General features: G+C 43.2%; 2 protein-coding genes across 2 annotated transcripts; one reads left to right on the top strand and one right to left on the bottom strand.

Moving 5' to 3' along the window:
- Nucleotides 1-220: 220 nt before the first annotated feature.
- Nucleotides 221-3,497, bottom strand: znf16l (zinc finger protein 16 like; the record flags this gene model as incomplete). Its single annotated transcript, XM_079184423.1, has 3 exons — nucleotides 221-966; nucleotides 2,046-2,282; nucleotides 2,747-3,497. The coding sequence occupies 3 exons, from the start codon at nucleotides 3,495-3,497 to the stop codon at nucleotides 221-223; spliced, it is 1,734 nt and encodes a 577-aa protein (XP_079040549.1).
- Nucleotides 3,498-6,601: 3,104 nt separating this feature from the next.
- On the top strand, nucleotides 6,602-22,749 carry sh3tc1 (SH3 domain and tetratricopeptide repeats 1; the record flags this gene model as incomplete). Its single annotated transcript, XM_079184639.1, has 19 exons — nucleotides 6,602-6,698; nucleotides 7,649-7,720; nucleotides 10,733-10,863; nucleotides 11,065-11,170; nucleotides 12,677-12,817; nucleotides 13,108-13,306; nucleotides 13,399-13,475; nucleotides 13,889-14,084; nucleotides 14,168-14,298; nucleotides 15,008-15,046; nucleotides 15,129-16,484; nucleotides 17,270-17,410; nucleotides 17,822-18,043; nucleotides 18,130-18,310; nucleotides 18,990-19,140; nucleotides 19,613-19,735; nucleotides 20,245-20,395; nucleotides 21,798-21,994; nucleotides 22,498-22,749. 19 exons carry the CDS (start codon nucleotides 6,602-6,604, stop codon nucleotides 22,747-22,749), a joined length of 3,963 nt encoding a protein of 1,320 aa, XP_079040765.1.
- Nucleotides 22,750-22,769: the final 20 nt, after the last annotated feature.

Below are 22,769 nucleotides of genomic sequence, written 5' to 3'. Positions count from 1 at the left end.
GTAGACTTCGAGTTGACATTGTTTCGTCAAACTGCCGTTTCCGAAGGTCAAGAATGAACTGAAGTTCGATTAAGGAGCTTTTCTTGATGCGGGTGTGAAATGCCATGAATGTGACAGAACACGAACACGAGCCGCGGTGGAGACCACCTCCTCATGTCCACCATGTCCTGTCTTTGACAAACGTTTCTTGGTATCAGAGAGCGAAGGAAGCGAGGCGGCGTTACTGCGGCGGGGTGCAGCGGTGGCTCTTGTAAGTCCCCAGGTGGCGGAAGCTGCGTCCGCACTGCTGGCAGCAGTACGGCGTGGCCCCGCTGTGGATCCTCTGGTGGGTGTACAGGTTGCCCAGCTCCTTGAAGCGCCTGCCGCACTGCGGGCAGGCGTACGGGCTCTCGCCGGTGTGCACCCGCTGGTGTCTCTTGAGTCCCGATAGCACCGAGAAACCTTTCCCGCACTGGGGGCAGGGGAAGGGGCTCTGGGCCCCGCTGTGCACCAGCCTGTGGCTTTTTAAGCGGGCCGCGTGGCGGAACCGCTCCCCGCACTCCGGACACATGAAGGGCTTCTCTCCCGTGTGGATACGCTGGTGCTGCCGCAGGTTGCCAAGGTAGTTGAAGTGGCGGCCGCAGTCCCCGCACTCGTACCCGCCCTCGATTTTAATCTCCTTTTTCACCACGCCCCCTCCCCGCCCGAGGCCCACGCCAGCCCCTATTCCCGCACCAGCCCCTACTGCTGCGTCCCGGTCCTGGTCCTGGTCCTGGTCCTGGTCCTGGTCCCCTCCGCTCCTTCTGGAGTCACGGCCTCCGTCTTCCATGGCGGGCGCGGCCGAGCAGGTGGACTGCAGGGCCTGGAGGGCCTGGGCGCCGGCGGAGTCCGAGTGTATCAGTTTGACGTGTTCCTCTAGGAACACGGAGTCGGGGCAGAAGGTTCCGCAGAGAGAGCAGATATAGGTGTGGCCGGGGAACTGCTGGCCTGAAAACACAAACAAACATTATTTCATCAGCTGATAAAAGCTAAACTATAAATCACACATCTCCTCCAGTCCACCGCTTCATCCTGGTCTTCAGAGCGGAGTCTGAGGCTGAGTCTGATTTCTTACATACAGTCGATCAATCAATCACGTGACTTATAGATAGACACGAGATAGAGCATTAATATAATTTAATAATAATTTAACAACATATAACAGGACCTCCGAATGAATACAGGCGTAAATAAAGCATGGTGTATTTAAGAAGAGATGTATATATCAAAAGTATTCATATATATCAAAACTGAATAAAACTGACGACACTTTTGACATAGTTATTCTAATTTGATGATGTTATTCTTTCATATTTGTTAATGTTACAACAAGGAATGTTCTTTTGGAGTTGATTTTTTAAATAACAGTACAATACAATAGTACATGCTCAGTAAAAGAAGAATGTCTATGTAGAATAAAGGTGTAGGGTAGAGCGTACTATAGGAGGGATGTGAGCAATAAAAGAAGCTTTTGACTGAGTGGGTCTGAGCGCCTTCATAGAGCTCGTGTGTGATTATTACTGTGACCAGTTACTGACTGACTTCTTCTAGCATCACACAGTTCTTGATTTTATAAACTGTATTGAGGCAAAGAGGTTAATAACAGCTGCTTGTGTTTAGACAGACAATGTTTGAGAATGACTTTTGATCAACCAAAGGGTTTGGAAACTACGACCTTGTGGCTTCGCTGAGTTGGTTTCCATAGTTACAGTATTTAGGTCGAGGGCTTCATGCAGCATCCTCACTAAACGTCTCCTTGACCTTAAAGCCACGGGGGGTCTGGAGGATAAAATCTCTTTTAGCTGGCGACATATGAACTCTTACAAAGAGTTTCTTTTGAGTTCAGCTAAAAGTGTAAATGGACATTTATAAAAAGCTTTTTTAGTTTCCCTTCAATCACCAGACAAAATAAACGATGGTTGACCTATTGAGTGGCTGGTAGACTTTGGAATCCAGCGGGAGATGGAAACCATTGTATTTCCAACCCTGCGTTTATAACACATTCATTCGCTCGTGTTCTTACCAACCTGCCACAGGCCGGTCTGTGTTGCCCTCCAGTGGACTCCCTCCCTCCCCTGGAGAGCTCTGGGGCCCCATGCTGAACTCAGAGGGCTGGACGTGTGACAGCGGGGCCTGCTCCAGTCCACCCCCCTCCCTCCTCGGCGACACCTCTCCCTCCTCCTCCTCCTCCTCCTCGTCCTCCTCCTCCTCATCATCCTCCATCTCCCCGGTCGGGGTGTCCTCACAGTCGGGCTCCTTCATGACTGAGGATAAATGATCACATGAAAATTATACTGCATGAATTTACTCTTCGTGGAACTTTATGGAGGCCACTTACACTAGCAAAACAATATATGTGTGTGTGTGTGTGTGTGTGTGTGTGTGTGTGTGTGTGTGATAAACAAAAATTCTGAGATACTGACTCAAAATTCCCAAAATACCAGTCCAAATTATGAAGTAATGAGCACAAAAAATATGTATATCAAAAGTAGATAGTATCTCATGAATATGTAACCTATAAAGTTGTGTTAGTCTACATGGGAACACATCCTTTCACCTGGTACATGTAAGTAAATGCCGGATATCAATATCCTGAGTGAACTATTTTGTGTAAAACCAATTAGAAAAGCGTTAATGATTTAAACTGTAAAAACATAATCCACGTTCTAAAGTTTGTGGAAGACTATAAACAGTGTATGTGTTCAGAGTGTAGTAACACTGTGTTCACCCTTCAGGTCTGAAGAATACTCCATCGGTGCTATCCACTCGTAGTCGTACATCCGCTTGCTGCCGGAGGGGAGCATACTGAAGAGGTCATCGGTGGCGGACTCGGAGTCTCCGTGCCCAGGCCCAGAGCCGGCCATGCCGCCGTCCGGCCACAGGTGGAGGGAGTGCGGATCCGGATCTGGGCGAGCCTCCCTGTCGCCGCTGGCTTGGCTGCTCTGGTCTCCGTCCATGTCAGCGCCCCCCCTCGAGTTCTTGTCTTTCATCAGATAGTCGCAGATAGCATCTATATTCTCCTTCTTCACACCAGGCATGACAGCCTTGGCTCTCCTCGGATCGACACTATTGTGTTTGTTGCCGGAGCCGAAGTCGTGTTTTTTGAAGGCAACATCTGCAGACGGCTCCATGGTCGCAACCCCGGGGAAAGGGTCCCTGCCGTCCCTCTGGACTGTATCCAGTCTCACCTTTAACACCTCGATTTCCTCGGTTTTCTCGCGCAGCTCCATCTTCAGGACTCGTATCCTGATGCTGACCATTTTGCGGATCTCCGACAGCGCCGTCTCCAGCACCGCGGCGATGTTTCTGCCGAGGTGCTCGGTGATGTCGCTGACCGAGCAGAGCAGCTCCTCGTCGTGCTCCAGCTCCAGGAAATCGCCCTCGGCTCGGCTCGCTGACCCGGGGGGCTCCATGAAGGCGCCGTGGAGCTCAGGGGACAGGCCGGTTTCGACGAAACTGTGGTTTCGTTTGCGACTCATAAATTAGCTTGGCTAGGAGCTCTATTTTCTGAGTTTGGTTAGCTAAAAGCTACTCTACAAGCTAATGTTTGGATGATGCTGAAAGACAGTAGTTATTTTTGTCAGAGTAGCACCGGATGTAGGAGAAACTCGACTTCAAAATAAAAACGTTGCTATGTCAAACAACTGACCAGACGTAGCTTGGCCAATTAGACTTTTATTTTGAAAGCCGTAAATGGAAGTAGCGTTTTTGATACCGATTTACTTGACATATACACAGTTGCAGTGATGCTGCATCGGTTCTTATAGGTAGCGCCCCCTAAAGTATACAGTAGGAAACCAAATGTGGGTTTGAACCATCAATTTTGCAGCTGTAAATGTTATTACATTGTTTAAAGATGAGTTATAAATTAGCAACAAAAAGTTTGGAGCCTATAACAGAGGTCAACTACACAGAACTGAACTCAGGTCATGACAGCTGATCATAAACTGAATGGAACTGAACAGACCAAACCTCATAAACTGAACACAAATGGAAATATATATATATATATATACCATTGTAGACTCAAAAGAAGTAACACAAAGACCTACACAGACAACTAAACTACTATCAGGAAAACAAAGGACAATTTGTCTATCTGTTAAAATCAATGATGAACAAAAAAAAGCTAATTTGTTCTAAAGAAATACACTTTCCTGATTGCTCAGCAGAAAATGGCTGCAGGTGCAGGTCTAACCAGTCCATTTTTAAATACCTGGCAACTGAAAGTTTTTGTTTTCTTATTGGGGTATAACTAATAAATCAATCCTTGAATTAAGCATTGATGAACCCATTACAACTGATACACCTTTATAAACAGCACTACTTAGTTAGGTTTAGTAAAACGTCATGGCTTGCCTACGTTTGTTACATTTAAGTTTGCAATGTTCATCTAAATAAGTCAACTTTGACTTCTGCTTCCACACGGGACACAAACAGCGGTCTCCTGAGTGAAGGTCATGTGTTTGTTTGACCCGCCCGTCCACCGCGACCACCTCCCTACATGGACTTATGCAGACTTTGATTAGAAAAGTATTTGTTTATTCCCTTGAAATAATTGGCAATACAGTTTTGTTCTATGGGATGATACTTTTTAGGAGACCAGGCTGAGCAAACAGCAGACACAGTTAAGCCTCAGCTATACTCCTAGCGGACCATCACGTACTCGCAGATGTAGAAAGTATAACTTCAGCTTTGGAGGATAGCTGGTGAACATCGTGGAGCATTTAGTAGCTAAAGAGACGGACATTTCTCTCTGGAGTTAGTGGAGACTAAAAACAGAGCAAAAAGAGAGAATATTTCCCTTAAATGCATCAGCTGGACACAAAAATGACTCTAAATGCATGCTAATGTTGCTCTGTGTCTGCTGGCAGCCGTTTGCTGACATGTTCTCCATGGCTGGAAAATATGATGATGCAGCTTTAAGTAAATGATCAATTTGTGAAGTCAGTGAAAGTTCACCTTATTGCATGGTGTCTAAAAAGTGAAGCAGAGATCATTCGTTGAGGGATTTACACTCACGTATAACACTAAAGACTGCTGCACTTTACACCACTTAGTCATCTGACAACTACTGTGTGTGGAGTAAAATAATAAAAGGAGTAAGTATTATATGACGCCTTGCAGAATGCGTATGACTTAATTGCTGAGCCATGGTGTATCTTGTGACTCCGTCCCTGTGATTGTCTGTTGTCTGCTGTTATAAACGCTCCAGTTTTAGAGCAACGCCGCTGCTGCTCGGCTGCATTGCTGAGCTGACAGAGGAACTGACCGGAGGAAAGGAAATGCTGAGTCTGTTCCTGGGATGTTTAAGGGAATAACACACACACACACTCTGGATTAAACCCCCCCCCCCCCCCCCCCCCCCCCCCCCCCACACACACACACACACACACTTTGGGGGGAACTTTTAGGATAGAAAGAATAAGGTAAATACAAGGTTATGTGTAGGAAATGATTCTAGCTGGCCTTTATGTATGAGCATGAATAAAGAGTAGCCCCGTGTCCCCCACAGTCCCATTTAGAGGTTGAGCTTTATTTGTTCAGTGAGTGATTATTAACTTGAAAGCTGCACACTTGGATTTGGAGGAGGGATCGTAGGAACTGTTTCCTACTTGAATCTACCTAAAAGTAAAGAATGGATCTTGTTATTTGAAGGGATGTGCAAATATACAACCTGCATCATGACTATGAATTAAAAACACACCAACAGAAGAAATAGCACTAACAGATTGTATTTGATAAGTGTTGAGGCCTGTAGTGCTTTAGATGTCACAGTAAAGAGTTTGAGTCAAGTTAACCGGAGTATTACAGGAAATTCAGTGAATGCAACTTCCCGCTCCGTCACACACTAAACTGCTGCTGCCAAACATCTGTGTGCAACTTAAGTTCATAGCCAGCAAATACATACTCATCAATAAAAGAACAAATACATAAAGATACAAATAAGTAAATAAATTAGCAACTAATTAGGTGAATAAAAAAGGCCAAATATCAACTTCCACCAATGCAAACCCCAATAGACAGTTAACAGTGTGAATTAACAAAATACAGCAATTTCATAAATACAGATACAAGAACTTTGTTAGACTGAATTAATAATAATATGAATACATAGAAAATAACAAAAATGTGATACAAAATAATAATTATTGGTCACATTTTAATAAACTGAATCTCCAGGTTCACAGTGTTTTGAAGAGGTGGCCTATTATTCATGTGTTTGTTTCTTCCATTGTGTAAATATAGAGAATATATGAAAACAATCTATTTTTTAAACTTGTTAATTTGATAAAATCCTTCACCAAAGACAGGTGTTTCAATTTTGATCTCATGCAATTCGTTTCTTTAGAAACCTCGGACTCAAACGTTCTGGCTTGTAGCTCAGTCGAGGTCGGTTTTTTGTAATCAAAGGGACTTTTACTTTGAAAAGAAACTCCGGGACAGTACTGTGGTCAGCTTGACGCTCCTGTCTCTCGTACTTGGAGCGGACTTCTGTGGGCCGCACCGCGCAGTGAGCATGTGATGGTGAGGTGTTGACTGGTCACCGGGGATTGGGGGAGACTCCACGGTTGTTTTGGAGATGTCGGACCGAGACGGCGGGTACCGGAGAAAGATCTCTACAGACGGACAGCAGCACCGGCAGGTGGCGGAGAAATCCAACCGACACAGCAGAAGAGGTATGGAGGCTACTAATAATATAATACTTCTACAATAGGAACTTCAGAGCCACAGTGAAATGAAATCATTGTCTCAATAAATACAATTATAAAAGTCGTTATGAAGCCATGGCCTAATATTTGTATGAAAGTATTTTGTGGATAAAAAAACCCAACTATATTATGATAGAATATAATAACTTATTATTACTATATAATATATTATTCTATAAAAAAGTATCTGTATAATCTTGTTTTGTTTGAAAAGGGTCATATAGATTGATGGACTATGTCCTCTGCTTCAGGAGCTTTTATGGTAACAAATGCACCAAATTAGCATGAAAGCCATCCCTGAATGTCCACGCTAATTACTTTTTTTATTTGTTATAATATCTTAAAGATCCCCTCTAGACATTCTTTAAGACAAATATATTCTGTACAATATAAAAGTGTAATAGGTTTAAATGACCCTGTTCTCAAAATCAAAAAATGTCATCCCCTCCAATACTCCCTCATTGACAAATCCAGAATTAATGAATATTTATTTTTTTGGTTTTACTGGCCACAAGATATAGTGTGTCATTAGAGGCTTCAAGGTTCCACAGCTGCATACTGGACTGTAGTTGGCTCCAAACCAGTTGTGATGTTCCCTATGTCTTCCAATATGATGTCCCGGGACAGAGGACGGCGCATGTGCACAGACTATAAACACCTCTGAGGCAAATTTGTGATTTATGATTTAGTGATTTGAGGTTTTTTCCTTCAGCAGATGAATGTGAAAACAAACCAATTCAAACCCCATTAGAATATCTACATTACATCATTATCAATGAGCTAACTTATGGAGACCCGGAGGGGACACGGAGGGGGGAAAAGTTGTGCAAGATCTCACCTAACTGTTATGAGATCTCCTAAAGTGGGATCTGTAATCGTGCTTTAAATGAAAGTATGCTCCTTCATGTTGTTAACAGTGCGTGGTTTCGCCAGAGATTCTTCAAGTCTGAGGAGAACTGTGTCAACGTGTGAGGAAAACGTCCCAACAGGTAACTTGTTCTTCTGCTTGAGATGAGTTTAAAATAATGTATTTTTTGGCCTTTATTGGACGGATGGAAGTGTAAAGGCAGACTGGGAACGTGGGGTGAGAGGGGTAAGACATGCAACAAAGGCCCTGGAGATGGAATCGGACCGGCGACGTTGCGGTTATGTGGTTGGGCCTGTAACCATTCGGCATTGACGTACAATTTGGTACATATGTCCATGGTGCTGAGAGAATAAATCCCAATGACTTTGGTCAACTCCTATATTTGCATTTGGCCATCAGCTCAAAACCTTCAAAACTAATAGCGTTCCTATCAGCCTCAGCTGAACCAGTGTGAGGATTAGCAAATGTGAGCATGCTAACATGCTAAACTGAGATGGTAAACATTATACCTGATAAATATCGGCATGTTTGTATGCTAATGTTAGCATTTAGCTCAAATCACCACTGTGCTTATGTGCAGCCTCACAGAGCTGCCAGCACAGCTGTAGACTCCTAAAGGGAAACTTTGTTTTTTGCTGGTGTTGTCAGGGTTTGTTGTGTTGGGGTTCAGAAAGCATAGCTTAGTGTTACCTAAAAGATTTTCCATGTTATGGCTAAATATTTAGCAGATATTGACAATGGGAATGAGGCCTAAGCCTCGAGCAAGAATTCAGAATGAGACTTCTACCAGCAAGACACACAATAACTAATAGACAGGATCAAGCCAAATGTCAAACTAAGAGGTTTTATTTCTCTGTAGGGTTCCTTCCATAATGTTGTCAGACACTTATAACAATCTGAGCCTCTTAGTGCCAAAAATATTATTTTTAATGTTACTACCATGCAGCAACCTCCGGTGTTGAGAAGCCAATGGCTGCTTCAGGCTGGCTTCAAAACGAGTCAAACCAATAGACCCCCATTTGAAAGTAAACATGAGTTTATGGTCTCAATCTCTAGTTTCAAGTCTTCTTCAATACAGCATGGCAAATTATGGTCCATTTAGAGTAAAGCATGCTTTAGAGCGTGACTTCCTTGTGATTGACAGGTAGCTGTGCCTTATACGGCGTCCCTACGTCACTTCTCTGCATTCCAAATATGATCACTGGTTGCAAAAATCCAAGATGCCGCTGGTCAAAATGCCAAACTTGAGGCTTCAAAACCACACTCTACAAACCAATGGGCGACGTCACGACAACTACGTCCACTTTTTATACACTGTCTATGGCAAACATGCCCAACTTTACAGCAGGAATAAACATGTTTATGGCCTAGTTTATAAAAAAGGTTTTGGTCTCTATAGGTCATTTCATTCATGACAACTTTATAGGGTGGGTGGTAATTTTCATGTAATTCACCCGTTAAATATTAAGGATTTATAGTTTTGGATAATTAAGAGCATGGTAGCTGTCGTCTCAGGTAGCTAGGAGTCTGCTGAGTCCTCTGGTCCCGCCTCAGCTCCACCAACGATCCACCGCTTTGCCTATTGTTGGACCAGCCGGTAGTTAAGCTGTCAAGATGAAGATTTATTTATAATTTACACAGTCTATGGTTATTACTAAATATTTAACATTTCACGTTTATCATAGAACAAACTGAAGTCCTGCTAGCTGCCCCTTCGTGGTATTTTGGAGAGGAAATAACAAGAATAAAGAAATGCCTCGTAAAATATTGCTTTTCGTTGCACCGTCACATGACTTGACCTCAGTGGAAAGTCATGTGGGACATTTTTTTTATACCTTGAACCTGTAAATTCCTCTGAAGTCACTTATTAATCTGTGAGTCAGTCGCACTGCCGTCATCGACTGTGATTACTAGATGATCAGAAGGAGCTCAGTGTCAAACCCCAACATCCGTCCCAGCAGTCATCAAACTCACCACATAATGATGTTCATTGTCAGTGTGATGCATTTATTTCTCTTTTATAAAATAATGTCCTACTTTCTGTCCTCAAGCTCTACTGTATCTTATGGGATGAAGGACCACCTGGTGTCAAAACTCAGTTCTACAAATACCAGAACTTTCTTTTCTTCCAACACTAGTTAAGTGTTTTCACCACAGCAGCAGAAACATTAACAAAGAGAGGTAGAGAGGTAGTGTCCTCTAACGGCCAGTGATGTTAGGAAAATAGTAAATGACTCTACTCATGGAGTAAAGGATGCTGCAGTTGCCCCTGTATAAGAAATCAATCTATATTATAGGCTGCTGCGAGTTAAAGGTTTAATGTGTAACACATTCAAATGTCTGAAAAAGACTGGACCTTCTATATTTTGTTGAGTTGTGCGCTTACATTGTCCCAAATGATTCCAACACTTCTCAAACTAGAGAAATCTGTCATTTGAATGACGGTAACGGTGAGATTCATCCGGTCCCCCATATCCCCTTTAGTCATGTGAGAAGATGATCATAAATTGACTTTTTAATTAGGTTTAAGCCGCATTGTTACCATTCACTTTGTAGATCGTGGTGGTTTTTAACTTTATATTTTAAGCAGATTAAGGATTTTAGACGTTGCACGTTTTGATCTATCAGAGAAACAAGCCGAGCAAATGTTCGGCTCGCACAGCATTTGAGCAACACACATTTTTAAACGTGAAGCTGCTTTATTCAGTGTTTTTACTGGTTTTAATCAGCGGGTCTGTTTGTTTTGGAGCGGAGACCTCTGTGGTAAAATAATCTACTGAATCCAAAGGAATGCTAACCGGGAGAAGCTGACTGCACCAAAGACAACAACTCCCATGATCCATGACGCTATACTTCACCACATCACCAAACTTTCTGTTTTGATTGAGAGACCCCTAGCAGCAGACAATGACATATTATGTGTTTACATTAAGTGGAAGTAAAGTCAGTTCAAATTAAAGAGAGTTATGATAAAGTTTCTGACATCGTTATAACGCCCCAAATCCTCCAAAATTACCGTTGTTTTCACATAGACACCTTTACACACTATGTGATGTGACTTGTCATGCAATTCAAACTGACCAGAGGACAAACATGGTACATTCCACACGGTGATGGTGTTGCGTGTGTTCAGCCCTGCCGCTGCTGCTCGATGTGGTCGGGGGTCCGGAGCGTCTTCCTGCAGACGAGGAGTTGCAGGAAATGCTGAGAGGGAAACTGCGCATTCTGCAAGCTGACGGCACCGAGGTCAACGCTCTGTTCGCGGTACGGCTCATGACACACTCACACACACACACACACACACACACACACACACACACACACACACACACACACACACCTGGCGACCAGGCCTAAATTCAGCCTGGAAATACAAATCATACAAAGATGTTATAAGAATGAAAGCTTGAAACGTTCATTTTAGAAGTATAATTTATGAAACTCTTTTCTGTTCTCTGTTTGTAGGAGCTGTCTACTCATCTCATCTCCATCAACAGTGAAGAGAAAGTTATTCTTGTGACATTCAAAACATTTGAGGAAATATGGAAGTTCACCACATACTACACAATAGGTAGGTTTGGATCACAGTAGTATAGTTGTAGTTGTCACTAACAGTGGGATTTGAACTTAAGTATTTGCAATAAGGCAAAAAGGCAAAATAAAATAATTGTATAATTATTTCTGCCAGGAGGATTATGTGATCACACAGTGTGTGTGTGTCTGTGAGTGAGTGTGCGCCTGTGTGTCTGTGTGTATCTCACATTGTGCTGCAGCAAACTGCAAACTATTTTGAGTGGCCAGCCACATGCTGTGTGGTGACTAACACTTTCTCAAAACTGTTTTATACTGCCATTAACTACTGACTTCCCACCCACCACTCTTAACCGGCCCTCGGCCAATAGGGGCCGCTGGTGATAACACAGCTTAGTGCAGGGGTGGCCAACCCGCGGCTCGCGAGCCGCATGCGGCTCTTTGCCCGGTTTCATGCGGCTCTTACGTTCATATCGAAGTTTGTATTTGTGTTTTTTTAATGTTCGTGTTCGCTTCGCTTGAGTTAAATACGGTATTTTCGTCAAACGCGCATGTGCGGCCACAGATTACGTTCCTCGTCGACCCATTTAACGCCGAGACGGACTGTTTGAAAGCCCCGCTTTAAGTAAAAATGTAAAAGTCGGACAATTTACAAATATCCGTTGTATCGCGCAAGGCGGAGCTCCTCCCCGATCCGCACGCGCCGCGCACACCTCCACCAGCGTATGTGACAGCAGCAGCAGCAGCCCCCCTCCCCACCGACGAAGAAGGAGCAGCAGCACCCCCCCCCCCCGCCGACAACCGGCCCTTTGGGGGCAACCATGATGCTGATGTGGCCCCAGAGCGACAATGAGTTTGACACCCCTGGTGTACACAATGTTCATTGTTGAAAATGACTGGCCTGTGGTCTTAGGAGTCAATTTCTGTCATTATCATATTGGTGTGTGACATTTACAATAAATCTGGCTGAGCAAAGGTATGTGTGTGTGTGAGGAAGGGATAGGGTGATGTTCATGTGTGCCCATGTGTATGATGTGGCTCTTTGCGGTAACACAGTAAAAAATGTGGCTCTTGGTCTCTGACTGGTTGGCCACCCCTGGCTTAGTGCATCGTTGACCTCCAGCTACCAATTATGGGTTGTATTCATTCAATCACACAATTACCAGTGCTGAGAAATGAAGCCAGCAGTCCTTCAAATGGCCACTTGACGCTGGCTCCAAAAGCGCGTTGCAGAGACTGCGTCCATATTTTGTATGGACAATACAGCAGTGGTCGTGGCAGTCACACCTGGCGGAGATCTGCACTCTACTGAGTGCACATTTCTAGTGATATTATGGTATATTTAAATAGCTTTGACATGTTTTTTTCTTGGGCATTGTAGCTAACTTCTGCAGGAAGGAATGCAGGAATGTACTTTGTGAGCTATGGCGCACTGGACAGGTCTGCTGCTGCTACTACTGCTTGTGCTGCTGTTGTAAAGATGATGCCAGTGGTTACAGTTCAGAATATGAGTGGATTCACTCACATCTCCTCTCCTCTCCTCCAGGTTTCCTGGGTCAGTGCATGGAGAATCTGTTGTGGGACCAGAAGTTTTGGCTCAGCTCTTTGGAGGAGGACATCGCAATCGAGGTTTCCATTCAGGAGGACACTCTCAACCTGATCTACAAAGGCATCCTCATGCAGGAAGGTGTGAAGACAGACCGTTACGACAGAACGCAGTAGAGTAGTAGAAATGTACTCAAAAAGGTTACTTAAATACATGTAACGGAGTAATTTTAACTCGCTACAACCCACCTCTGCCGATGATTACCTCAAAATGATCTAGTAAATAACTGAAAAACTATACATTTTAGAATACTTGACATGCTGACATTTCACATGCACACTCTCTCTCTCTCTCTCTCTCTCTCTCTCTCTCTCTCTCTCTCTCTCTCTCTCTCTCTCTCTCTCTCTCTCTCTCTCTCTCTCTGTCCTCAGGTTCATTGTTTGCTAGTTGTAGTACCAACCAGATGTTTGACAGCTCCACCTCTGGAGGTGACCTGTACCTGGAACAGGGAGACATAGCCCAGTTTGAGCCTCCCTTCCTGGGCTCAGGGTGGACCGTCCTCTGCCTGGCCGATGGCGCCCGAGGCACTGCCCCCAAACCTGTTCTAGAGCCAGTTGTCCCTTTTCATCAGTAAGTCCCATCCACACACAGGTCTGGTGTCTCTGATCCGAGACCCTACGGTAGACGATATGAGGTGCTCACATGATCCCATCTGTCCACAGATGGTTTCTCAAATCCTGTGCAGAGAGCATTTTAGTTGGTGATGGCAAACCCTCCTGTGGATTCCCTCTGCAGTTTGGTAAGTGCAGTAAAATCTATTGAGGATAGTTTCACCCAGAAAGAATTTCAGAAACATATACAATTCTGGCAAAATGTTAAGAAGTGGTGAAATGATTATGGTGAAATTCACTCTGTCAACGTTCACTCTTCAACTAACCATTCAACTGCTTTCAGTGGTTAGATGCAAAATGACGTTTCAACTGTTTTGATATCTATCTCTTTAAATTACTGCAAAACAGTTTTCAGCATGTACACTACATCTTATTATTCAACTGAGAGGTTATCTGCTTTCAGTAATTACAATCCAGCTGACATCTCAACCACTTTTATTATTGTAAACACCCCTTTAAGGTCCCCAGTGATATTTTGTGGTCAGTGTTTACTGAAAGTTGTGGGACATCTTGTCTCATATTATCCTTTTCCTCTGTTCAGCCAGAGGAACCTGTCTGGTCACAGTGGAGTATGATGCTGAGGGCCCAGATGAGCTCAGCGTGGCATCCGGTGATCGCATCATCATCGTGGGACTTCTGGTATCTTGTTTTGATTGGTTCACAGGGAGGAAGGAGGCGACAGGAGAAGTGGGTCTGGTCAAGACAAGCCTGGTGAAACCGTCCGCTGACATTTATGAGTGAGTGTATCACCAATAGTACTGTGTGTATACAATAGAGTAAATGTAATTACTGTATCTTATTCTACTCGTCACCCTTCCAGCTCAGCAGATATTTTTTTGGACGGGGAGGAAGGGACGTTCTTCAGTCTGCAAGAAGACAAAGTCATAGAGGAAACAAATGCCTTATTGAAGAAGAAATCTCAAAATGATATTGGTCATAACTACAAACTTGGTGAGACAGAAAGGACTCATAGGTCACACTGATTTATACATATTTGTGTCATGTGTCCAAAAAATCCAACAAGTTAACCAAAATATTCTGTTGCTGCTCTGTTAGGCTCGACTTAGAGACAGTGGTGCCTTGAGCTAGATGTTAATGTCAACATGCTAACATGCTAACAAGAACAATGTTAACATGTGATGAGTATTATTTGTATCATGGTCACCATTTTAGTTTAGCGTGTTAGCACGCTAACTTTGCTAATTAGCACTAAACTCAGCTGAGGCTGATGGGAATGTCACTAGTTTTGCAGGTATTTGGTCATAAAACAGTATTTGACAAACTGACATTTGACCAGATGATGGCGCTAGATGATCAGTCAGAGGGTCACCAAAGTTATTACAATCCATCCTGTGGGGGACATAAATGTGTGCGCCAAATTTCATGGCAATCCATCCGGAAGTGGTTGAGATAGTCAAGTGAATAAGTGAAAACTTTGACCTGTTGGTGCTAAATAAATAGTCAAGATATAACCAAATTACGATTCAACACTTAATGCTGCAGTCTAACTGGAGAAAAGTAGCTTGAATTAATACCATGCATCTAAAGCTTACAGCATGAACGACTTGCACAGTGTTCAGATTGACATCGACATGCTTTAATTACCAATTGTTGAGATTTTCTCATTCACTGTCTTGCACTTTGTGTTGTTCAATCTCAGATATGATCAGTTACCAAGACTCTGAGAAAGAAACATCACGTAAGTATTGGCACCTATGGTAATTATCAAATAACTGTGTTATCTATTTCATAACTTTTTTCCTGCAATTATTCTTTTACAGTCAGCTCTTCAAGCAAAGTTGATCCCCAGCAGACTGACTTGAAGAGAAATATTCAGAGGTTTCTTGATCAAGGAAAAGACACATTGCCACCTTCCATACGGACCGTGAATGGGACTCTAGAGGACTCTGTCCTGGCTCCAGAAGCAAACAGTCCTCCCTGTTTTACTGTTCACCCGGTTGTAGAAGGAGAAAACAACACTGAAATCTTCATTGTGCTTTTCTCTTTCTTGGAGGGACAAGACTACAAAATAGAGTTTGGCACCCTGTATGGATTGAGTTCTGAACTCCTGGCCTCCTCCACCTTCACCGGTCACTCGGACGAGGACGAGCTGATTGCCTTCCTGGGTGTTGCCAGGGAAACAGCCAGGAAGAAGCGACTCTTTTGGTCACATACTCGTTTGTGCTTTCTGCTGGGTAAGCTCTGTGTTGGAAGGTCAAAGTTCAGCCAGGCCCGGGTCTACTTTGAAGAAGCCCTCAGCGTGCCACGAGAAGGCTTCGTGGACCTCAGGCTGTTGGCCAGCATCTACTCCAACCTGGTCACCATATACCTTTTGCAGAAAAATACAGAGAGTTTCTTTGCTCTGACAGAGCGACTTGTTGCTTTGCTATTGGGCATCCCAGACTGCCTGGAATGCTTAGAGGACAACTCTGCTCTTAAATACATCCTCAAGAAAGCTGTTCTGTCTCACAACAAGATGGCTGAGGCCCGGGCTTGTCATCTATTGGCGAAGCACCACTGGACTCGTGCTGAAGGGGTACGAGTTGTTCCTTATCTTGAGAGACTGCTTGTTCTTTGCGCTGAAGAGCAAAGAACATGGGGCCTCTCACCCAGTCATGAATACCTCGCCCTGGGAAGGCTCTACACCGAACTCCAACTTCCCCACCTCAGTGTCAGTTCAGCCAGGAGAGCTTCTCAGCAGCCCTCTGCCACACTGACAGACTGCCTTAGCAGCATGGTTCTATTTTTGGACAATGTCAACAGACTGAATGGGATCACAGAACAGGAAGCCACTATCCCACCTCAAGTGGCTCCCTATTTACACCAAGCCCTCTCTTCTAACAAAGTTCAAGGAGGAGCAAGTGATCAGCACCATGTTTTGAGCCACCAGCTTACTGTTTGTCTCTGCCAACTCTTTTGCAAGCACAGAATGGTCGGGCACGCTATCGGCCACATGCATACTCTCATCGACAGCAATCCACCGTCGCAGAGATCCCCCATCTCAGTCCCAGAGAGAAACGGTACCCTCATCTGGCTGGCATGGCTTCACATTGACAACAAGCAGCCGGATGTTGCTTTGGATATCCTGGACTCAGTCCTCGCCTCCATGCCCGAACACTGCACTACCCCTCAGGAAGGTCGGTGGGCTTAATTGTTTTTAAAAAATTAACAGTTACAGTGTGTTTTAAAAGCAAATATTTCCAAGAACTAATCATAAGCCACAGGAACTAAAGTCAGATACTCGACAAGTTTAATTTGGCCATTCCTGGTTGCATTTCCGTGACAACAATCTAGGAATTTGACAGTTAAGCAAAAAATGTAGTTTGACGCGCAATTTTCAACACGTCATGTGCATTTTTTGTACTTACTGTTGAGCGTTAAAAGAGACATGCAGAGTTGGAAAAGGGCACTGAAAACTTTCGTCTGTCTCCGAACTGCAGTGCGGCTGTTTTATTGTTATTCATTTAGAACGTAACTGTATTTGACCGACTGAAATACATATGTTTGGTTTTTCATGTTCACTGATAAGCTAGCAAACTAAGCCAGTCCGAGACAAGGTGTCTGGAAAAGTTAGTGGAAATAAGAGTGCACTAGACAACCACAGGAGTAATCTGTTTTAAGAAATTAAACTACTAATTTGAAAGTAAATAATTCAAACATTAAAGTTGTTACCTAACTGCCTGTTATTAATGTTAATTGAACTACTTCCTAATTCAACGCTCAACATATTATGACTGGTGCCCCTGGTATTATTTTGACTCTAATATAGGCTGCGGTAGGACAATGTTTGAACGGAAGAAATTGGCCAACTTTTTTGAAGATGTAAACATATGATTGATTGAAATAAAATAATCAGTGTCGATCGGCAGGCAACAACTGATTTCATTACGCTTAAAGTAAATGTGTTTGATTTAACACAAAGGCGTGGTCCTCAACATGCGTGGCGTGGCATTTCGGTGCATGGGTGACCTCCGGAGGGCGGCAGAGAGCTACCAGGCTGCTGTGGACATCTGCCAAGAGTATGAGGACATACCAAACTGGGCTGAAGCTCAGGCTAACCTGGGTAAGAAAGTAAATGCTTCTTCAAGGGAGACACTACCGGCAAAACATTGTTTTTCAAGCACTGGTCAATTTTGCTTCCATAACATGTCTTCTTTAAGACTAGTGGAAAGAAAACATCAAAAACACACAGTTTGGTGTTTATTTTACTACTTTGTCTATTTGCGTCAGTAAATTTCTTCTAAATTCACCAAAAAGTTAATTTTAGATAATGCCTCATTTGCATATTTAAAGATAACATTTTAGAAAAATTGTAATACAAAAAATATTGTCTGAATGCAAGTAATCAACTGGAGAAGTTTCATCTATTAGTTGTTGTTTTTTTACCTTTTTCACCTGTAGTATCTCCCCTTAACTCATGATTCTTCCAATGAACTTCAGTTCTCTGAAATGACTCTGCTTCCTCCTTGTGAAGGGCTGTTATGTCTAAAGGCTGGAGCTAAAGGACTGGCACAGAGACACCTGACTGAGGCCGTGCAGCTCTTCTCTGAGCTGGACAAAGAAGGTCACGAGGCGAACTTCATCACAGTGCTGCTGGAGCTGGGTCAGCACTATGTGAAGCAGCACCAGCTGGACTTTGGGAAAGGATGCTACGAATGGGCTCTGCTGCTGGCCATCAATGCCAACCTGTTAGACTGTAAGTATGTAAGTCCCACACTGTGCGTCTTTTTTATTACTTGAGCTCCTCTCAATGAACTGGACTGGACTTTCACTCATTGCCAGGCCAGCTCACTGCAACCAGACACCTGTGCCATCTGTATGGGTGTGAGAGTCCAGACCAGGCCCAGTTTATCGTCTACAGCCAGCACCAGGTCCAGCTGCTGAGACACACAGGAGACAGAGGACAGGAGGGAGAAGCACTGGTAGCCATCAGTCAGCTCTATCTCACTCTGGGCACAGAAAGGTGGGTGTGTGTGTGTGTGTGTGTGTGTGTGTGTGTGTGTGTGTGTGTGTGTGTGTGTGTGTGTGTGTGTGTGTGTGTGTGTGTGTACCTGTACAACTATCTTTGTGAGGACCAGTGTGCGTTTGAGACCCTCAGAGTGAGGACATTTTTTATAGAGAGGACGTTTTGGTCAGTCCTCACTACCTCAAAGGGTTTTAAGGTTCAGATTAGGTTAGGGTAAGGGGCTATGGAATGCATTATGTCAATGAGTTTCCTCACAAAGATTGAAGTATAGGGTTGTGTGTGTGTTTGTGTGTGTGTAGCTGGAATAGATCCAATACAAAATGTACTTATGCTCTTATTTGCCCCTGTCAAAGAGGGTTTTTCCGATAAAACAGCTAAATACAATGCTGTTGTTTTTTCAGATGAGAGTATACAAAAGTGTAAGCATTTAAGCCACTATCTTTTAATAGACTGTGTTTTCAAATTGCAATCATTATGAAAATGAACCTCAGCTGTTAGTTTGACATTGTTAATGATGAGTTTAAACTTGAGTTTACCATTTTACACTTCACCTGCCACACTAATCTGCACTGCCACCTGTGGTCACACTTGATATAGGCGACAAATGTAAAAGAAAAAGAAAAATAGACTCATATTGGCTCCTACAGGACTAATCTAAGTCTCTGACTGTTTTCAGGGCATACAGGGCGGCTCTCGACTACACCAAGACCAGTCTGGGTATTTTCATCGACCTGGGCTGCAGGGAGAAGGAAGCGTACGGCTGGCTGCAAGCGGGAAACATCTACCGCCTGGTGGACCAGACTGAACTTGTGGACCTTTACGTTCAGGTCTGAGAGCAGCTGTGTAGGCATTGCAACTATTGTGATCGTGTCTATCAGTTGAGGCACAATCTACGAAACCTTTATAACTCAATCGTAAACCTGGTTGTTAGCAGTTTCATCTAGGAACTATTTTCTTTCTATCAAATGACACTCACCATATCACCGTGCAGAAGGAAGCATGCATCTATACTCGATGAGGCTAGCTCAACTAGCACACTGAGCTAGCTAACGTTACAACACAGCTGAGGATGACACCATTAATGTTTACGTCACGAGCAAGAGCCTCTTGTCCGTGAGTAGATAAACGCTTCCTAAATTAATATAGCACTTTTCTAGTCTCAGCGACCGCCCGAAGAGATTGTCACGGTTGTAATTTGTGTTTTTGGTGTCCTATTGAAGTGGCTGCTCAGTTAGTTTCAGTTTTGTGCTGTCTTTGACGGATAAACTAAAACTGTGTTTTTGTCGATTTCATTGTCAGGTAGCTCAGGATGTCGCTCTGAGTACAGGAGACACTGGGTTCATCCTGAAGCTTCTGGAAGCTGCAGGAGACATTTTCTTCAACAGTAGCCAGGACCGGGACAAGGCTATCACCTTCTACAGGGTATGGACTGGATAAAACACTGAGTCGACACAAATATTTAAACATGTTACTTTATCGTTACCTTACAATTTACCTTACCTTACAATTTACAATCACTACTACTGGTCTCATCTTCCAGTGGCGGCATAATACAGCATCCTTTATCACAATCCAAGTTAGTTCGGATGTAGGTTTGTACTATTTATCCATGTTTTAGAGCAGGGGTCCAAAAAGAATTATAATTGAATGGAAGATAAAATTATGATACTCTCATATCACTTCTGGTTGCAAAGAAACAAGATGGCGACAACCAAAAACCAAGTTGGCCTTATACAAAATGCCGAACTCGAGGCTTCAAAATGGCATTCAACAAACCAATATCATCGTGACTACGTCCACTTCTTACATACACTCTATAGCCTTTTTGTGCTATCACAGTATTACTATTATTGTTTGGTATGATGATCAAAACTAAGAAAATAAGAAGCCTGCTAAAATATTCTGTGCATCTTTGTTTATCCACCATGTAGGACCGTGCTCTGCCCATCGCAGTGAAGAGCAGCAATGTACGTTCCAGGCTGAGGTTGTGCAATAAGTTGACGGAACTGATGCTCAGTCTCAAGCTTTATGAGGAAGCTGTGGAGTTTGCTCAGACTGCACTGGACATCAGTATCACTCTGGGTACGGAAACCTCCAACACAAAGATTAGATTTTTCTATATTATTTTAAGGTTGTATTTACCCTTTATTTAAAGGAAGACATGGTCCAATTACTGTCATCCATCAGTACTACATTGATTATCTGTAGAAAGACCTACTTTAAGCGCTTTCACAAGCCGACATTTAGTCGATTTTAATGGAACTGTGGTGTGGTTCACTTCTGCAAAAGTCTGATGTTTGCTTGACATCTGGGTCAAAGAGAACATACAGAATATGCTAAATAAAGTCCACAAAGTTGGTGAGGTGTATAAAGTCATTGGACATAAATCTGGAGAGGGAAACATGTGCAAAGTAGATCAGTGACGCGTCAAAGTGAACCAACTTTGACAGCAGTGTTTTATAGTCCCTGATTCCCTGCGTAGAAAGTGGCAAATTATTTTCTTATTTAGTCTGATTCAAATTTTGCACTGTGAAACCGAACCAGAATAAATAGAAAATTAACCAAATGTATCAATTGCACGCTGTTACGGTCTAGCCGAATGGACTTTTGGCTTGTGAACGTGCCCCTAAAAGTATTAATGAACTAGAAGGACACTCGGCAAGCGCAGATCCCTGCTAAGGTTGTGTCTGTGAGTAAAAAATAATGCATGTATCCGCCCTGTGACTTGGTTCTGCTCTAACATTTAATGAGTTCTTCCTCCGCTAATGCTACATCCTTTAACGAAGTTTCATAAAAATATGAATTTTATTTTTATTTTTCAATCCTATGTTGTTTCCATGTCGGGGGGACCTATTCAAATGTCCACTAAATCACCAATAAAATCCACTAACAGTCCACAACAGTTACGTTTTCAGGAATAAACAACATACTGATGATTTAGCTAATTGCCAACAGTGGAACTTAAAATGTCAAGTTTATCCTGCTGGTGGGGCAAAAAGAAAATCTAAAGGGTCAGTCCTTTGGGGCCCTGAATGTGATCAACAGGTTGAATGGCAATTCATAAACAAAATTATAAGATATCTTATGCAAAAGGAAAGTTCATGACTGGTTCATCCTCTAGGGACCATGCTTTGCAAATTTCCTGTCCATTAGATTACATTTAGTTTCGTAAAATAAAAATTTGCCAACCACAACCAGCTAGCTTTCGGTGCGTGTTTGCCCATTTAAAACAATATGTGTATTTCAAAACGTGCACTTCAGATGCTTTCTGTGCATTTGGGCCTTTAGAAATCTTCCTCTCTGAACCACAAACATCAGTATGAAATGTCATGCTATTCTGGCTAGTAGTTGTTGGTATGTGTTGCTCTAAACCAGTGGTGCACAGGCAAATTGATAACTGAACTTCCAGATATCCTGAAGAGTTTGAAGTCATGTGCCATAACAGAATAACTGTGTCTATCTTTGTGTGTGGTTGTACATACAGGTGAGTACCTGAATGAGCGTGTGGCTTACCATCGTCTAGCCTCTCTGTACCACTGTCTGGACCAGTATGAACTGGCTGAACACTATTACCTGAAAACCCTGACCCTCTGTCCAACACCTCTGCTGTTTGATGAGGAAACACTGTACTATGTTCGGGTGTACCAGACGCTGGGGGACATCATATTCTATGACCTGAAGGTAAGGGATTAAATTATAGATATGTTAATCTGTTAATTACTACTAGCACAATGTGACACGCACAGACAGAAGTTCAGAGGTAGTGCTCTCATTATGTGAAACATTTAAAAAAAAAAAGATATATATATATATATCTTAGAATATCAGTTGAAAATAGTTGCTCTTGAGCTTCTTAACGTTTCATTTTCAATCCTTGCAAATATGTGACATTTCTTATTTGTTATTTTTACCTGGATTAGAGCTCTATTAGATGTTCTAGTTAGTTTCCATTAAAGGAAACATGGTCTTATTATAGTTCATCAGCCGTGGTTCCTTGTCCCCAAGAATACCTGTTGTGGGGTTTGTGCTTTCTGATGGCCAAGGATCAGGGAACGCTCGGTGCTGAACGTAGGAACGCACAAAGAGGACTACTAGTTTAGTTCCTGAGATGAGCTGCTGTAGTAAAGGGGACTATTGTCTTGTTAGCTTGAAAGCTAGCTAACATGTTGCTGTTATCTCTACAGGACCCATTTGATGCTGCAGGCTACTACCACCTGGCTCTGGCTGCAGCCATGGATCTGGGCAACAAGAAGTCTCAGCTTCAGCTGTGCACCCGCCTTGCCACCATCTACCACAACTTCCTAATAGACCGGGAGCTCTCTCTCTTCTTTTACCAGAAGGCTCGGGCCTTTGCTGCAGAGCTGAACGTGAGGAGGATAAATATCTCACCGGATCAGCAGTATAGCAGCACCCCACAGTACAAGACCACCGGATAATAGGACATACACTTTGGGAA

Source organism: Pholis gunnellus (assembly GCF_910591455.1).
Source record: "Pholis gunnellus genome assembly, chromosome: 23".
Taxonomy (NCBI): domain Eukaryota; kingdom Metazoa; phylum Chordata; class Actinopteri; order Perciformes; family Pholidae; genus Pholis; species Pholis gunnellus.
The sequence above is the reverse complement of the archived record's forward strand: the minus strand, read 5'-3'. Positions and strand labels throughout refer to the sequence as shown.